The sequence below is a fragment of the Bison bison genome, unplaced genomic scaffold (genome assembly GCF_000754665.1).
Source record: "Bison bison bison isolate TAMUID 2011002044 unplaced genomic scaffold, Bison_UMD1.0 scf7180017864080, whole genome shotgun sequence".
Classification (NCBI taxonomy): domain Eukaryota; kingdom Metazoa; phylum Chordata; class Mammalia; order Artiodactyla; family Bovidae; genus Bison; species Bison bison.
This window is the reverse complement of record NW_011494652.1, coordinates 5,309,833-5,312,058: the sequence shown is the minus strand read 5'-3', so window position 1 is coordinate 5,312,058 and position 2,226 is coordinate 5,309,833. Positions and strand designations below refer to the sequence as shown.

Below are 2,226 nucleotides of genomic sequence, written 5' to 3'. Positions count from 1 at the left end.
GCCCCGCACCTTCCCCCGTCCCCCCACCAGCACCCATATGGGGGTAGTTCACCCCTCCAGGCACAGGTCAGCTGTAACCTCCCCGAGCTGAGATAGTCCTGGAGTCCTACCAGCTCCTGCCTCCTCTCCCTACAGTGCTGGCCACCCTGTCTTGCCCTTGCGTGTGTCCTAGTCTGGTCCCCCACTGTCCCCTGAGTGCTTTAGGGCTGGGCCCAGGCATGGTTCCATTATTTGAACCCAGGGCCCAGCCTGGGATGTGGCAGGAGGTGTACGTCTGAACCCAGTGTGGTATCATCAGACCTCTGGCTCCTAAGAAGGGAAAGCGGCTCTAGCTCAAGCCTGTTCCTAAAAGTTCTGTCCTTTGTCGGCGTGCCAGGAGTGGGGGGTGGGGCATGGCAGGCTGCCGGGAGAGCCGGGCTGAGTGAGGAGGCTGTTGGTGCCAGAAGTAGGACGCACGTTAGGCCCCGCTCCCAGGATCCCTGTCTCCCTCTTAGGCCAGGGCCTCCTCTGGGAGGGTCCTCCACCTGCCGCTGGGCTCCCAGGTTTGCAGCCTGAATGGGATTTTAAGGCCACTGTGTGACTCTTGCTCACCTATTAGCCTTTGCTTCTGTCTTCCTTCTGGCCTTTCTTCTGATGCCATGTGCTCCCCACGTGTGGTTAGGCCTTTTCTGCATCTTAGGGAGACACGAGCAGCTGCAGGAGGAGCTGGCTGGCCCTCGCTCGGCCTAAGCCGTTTAGGTGTTGGGGCTGTTAGGAGAAGCTGGGCCTCTCTGGCCCTGGCTTTTGGGGTCTCAGAGTTGGGCAGGCAGGAGAGCTAAGCCTCATGGGGCTTCCTCTGGCTTCCTGAGCCCAGCACGCCTGCCTCTTGGGAGCTCAGGACACCCACATTCCCTTCAAGGCCCCTGTTCTCCAGGCCTGGGGTAGGGGTAGCAGTTGGGATCAAAATACCTTTTGATCTGGTTCCTCTAGGAATCCTACGCCAATGTGAAGCAGTGGCTCCAGGAGATTGACCGCTATGCCAGTGAGAATGTCAATAAGCTGCTGGTGGGCAACAAGAGCGACCTCACCACCAAGAAGGTGGTGGACAACACCACTGCCAAGGTGAGCGGGCTAGGGCCAGGCCACCGGGCACACCACCGCCAAGGTGAGCAGGCGGGGCCGGGCTGCTGGGCGCACCACGGTGAGGGGGCCGGGTTCTGCCACCGTTCACCTCCTCTCTCCTTCTCTCCCCACATCAGGAGTTTGCAGACTCTCTGGGCATCCCCTTCCTGGAGACGAGTGCCAAGAACGCTACCAACGTCGAGCAGGCGTTCATGACCATGGCTGCCGAGATCAAAAAGCGGATGGGGCCCGGGGCAGCCTCGGGGGGTGAGCGGCCCAACCTCAAGATCGACAGCACCCCGGTGAAGCAGGCTGGTGGTGGCTGTTGCTAGGAGGGGTTCATGGGGTGGGACAGGAGGGGGCACCTTCTCCAGATGATGCCCCTGGAGGGGGCAGGAGGGGCCTCCCTCTCCGGGGCATTTGAATCTGTGGCTTTGGGGGTGTCCTGGGCTCCCAATCTCCCTCTGGCCCATCTGCCTGCTGCCCTGAGCCCCGGCCCCCCCAGGGAGGACACCCAGGACCTGTGGCTGGGGTGGGGGTGCGGGCTTGCTCTGCTGCTGCCTCTAGGGGACTTTAAAAGATACCCCACCACACACCTTTGGGATGAGGGCTCCTCTGTCTGTCTGTCTCCCCGCCCCCCACGTATGCTGCAGTGGGTCTCTCTCCTGACTCTTCTTCCTGCTCCCCCTGTACCCGCCCCACTTCCCCAAGAGCTGAGGGCCTCCCTGGCCTCTACTGCCCCTGGCTGCAGTCAGCACCTGGGGCCAGGAATAGGAACAGGGGATCCAGGGCCCTGGGATCCAGGGCCCTGGGCTGGACCTCAGGACGGGCGTGGGGACCACAGGGGCCCAGCCGCCTCCTCTCCCCAGCCCCCCGCCCCTCCCGCACTCAGAGCTCCAGCCGTCCACCTGCGGTGGGGTATGAGCACATCTAGGGCAGGTGGGCGGGCAGCTGCACTGGGCCTGTGTCTTGAGCCCAGAGGGAGCCTGCTCCTGCCGCCCCCTGCCCTGCCAGAGCCAGGCCCGTGTGCTGCCTGCTCACCGTGCCCCTTTGTCCCCAAGGCAGGCGGAGGCGGAAGGCCCACCGAGCCAGAGGCTGGGCACGAGCCTTAACCCTCTCTCTGCC

General features: G+C 63.5%; 1 protein-coding gene across 1 annotated transcript in view; it reads left to right on the top strand.

Annotated features, from left to right (window-relative positions):
* The window catches only part of RAB1B (RAB1B, member RAS oncogene family), a 7,007-nt gene extending 4,787 nt beyond the window's left edge, over positions 1-2,220 (top strand). The window contains exons 5-6 of the mRNA XM_010837763.1: positions 970-1,101; positions 1,239-2,220. Coding sequence (XP_010836065.1) covers positions 970-1,101; positions 1,239-1,433 — 327 coding nt within the window. The 3' untranslated portion in view covers positions 1,434-2,220. The remainder of the gene's footprint in view (positions 1-969; positions 1,102-1,238) is intronic.
* Positions 2,221-2,226: the final 6 nt, after the last annotated feature.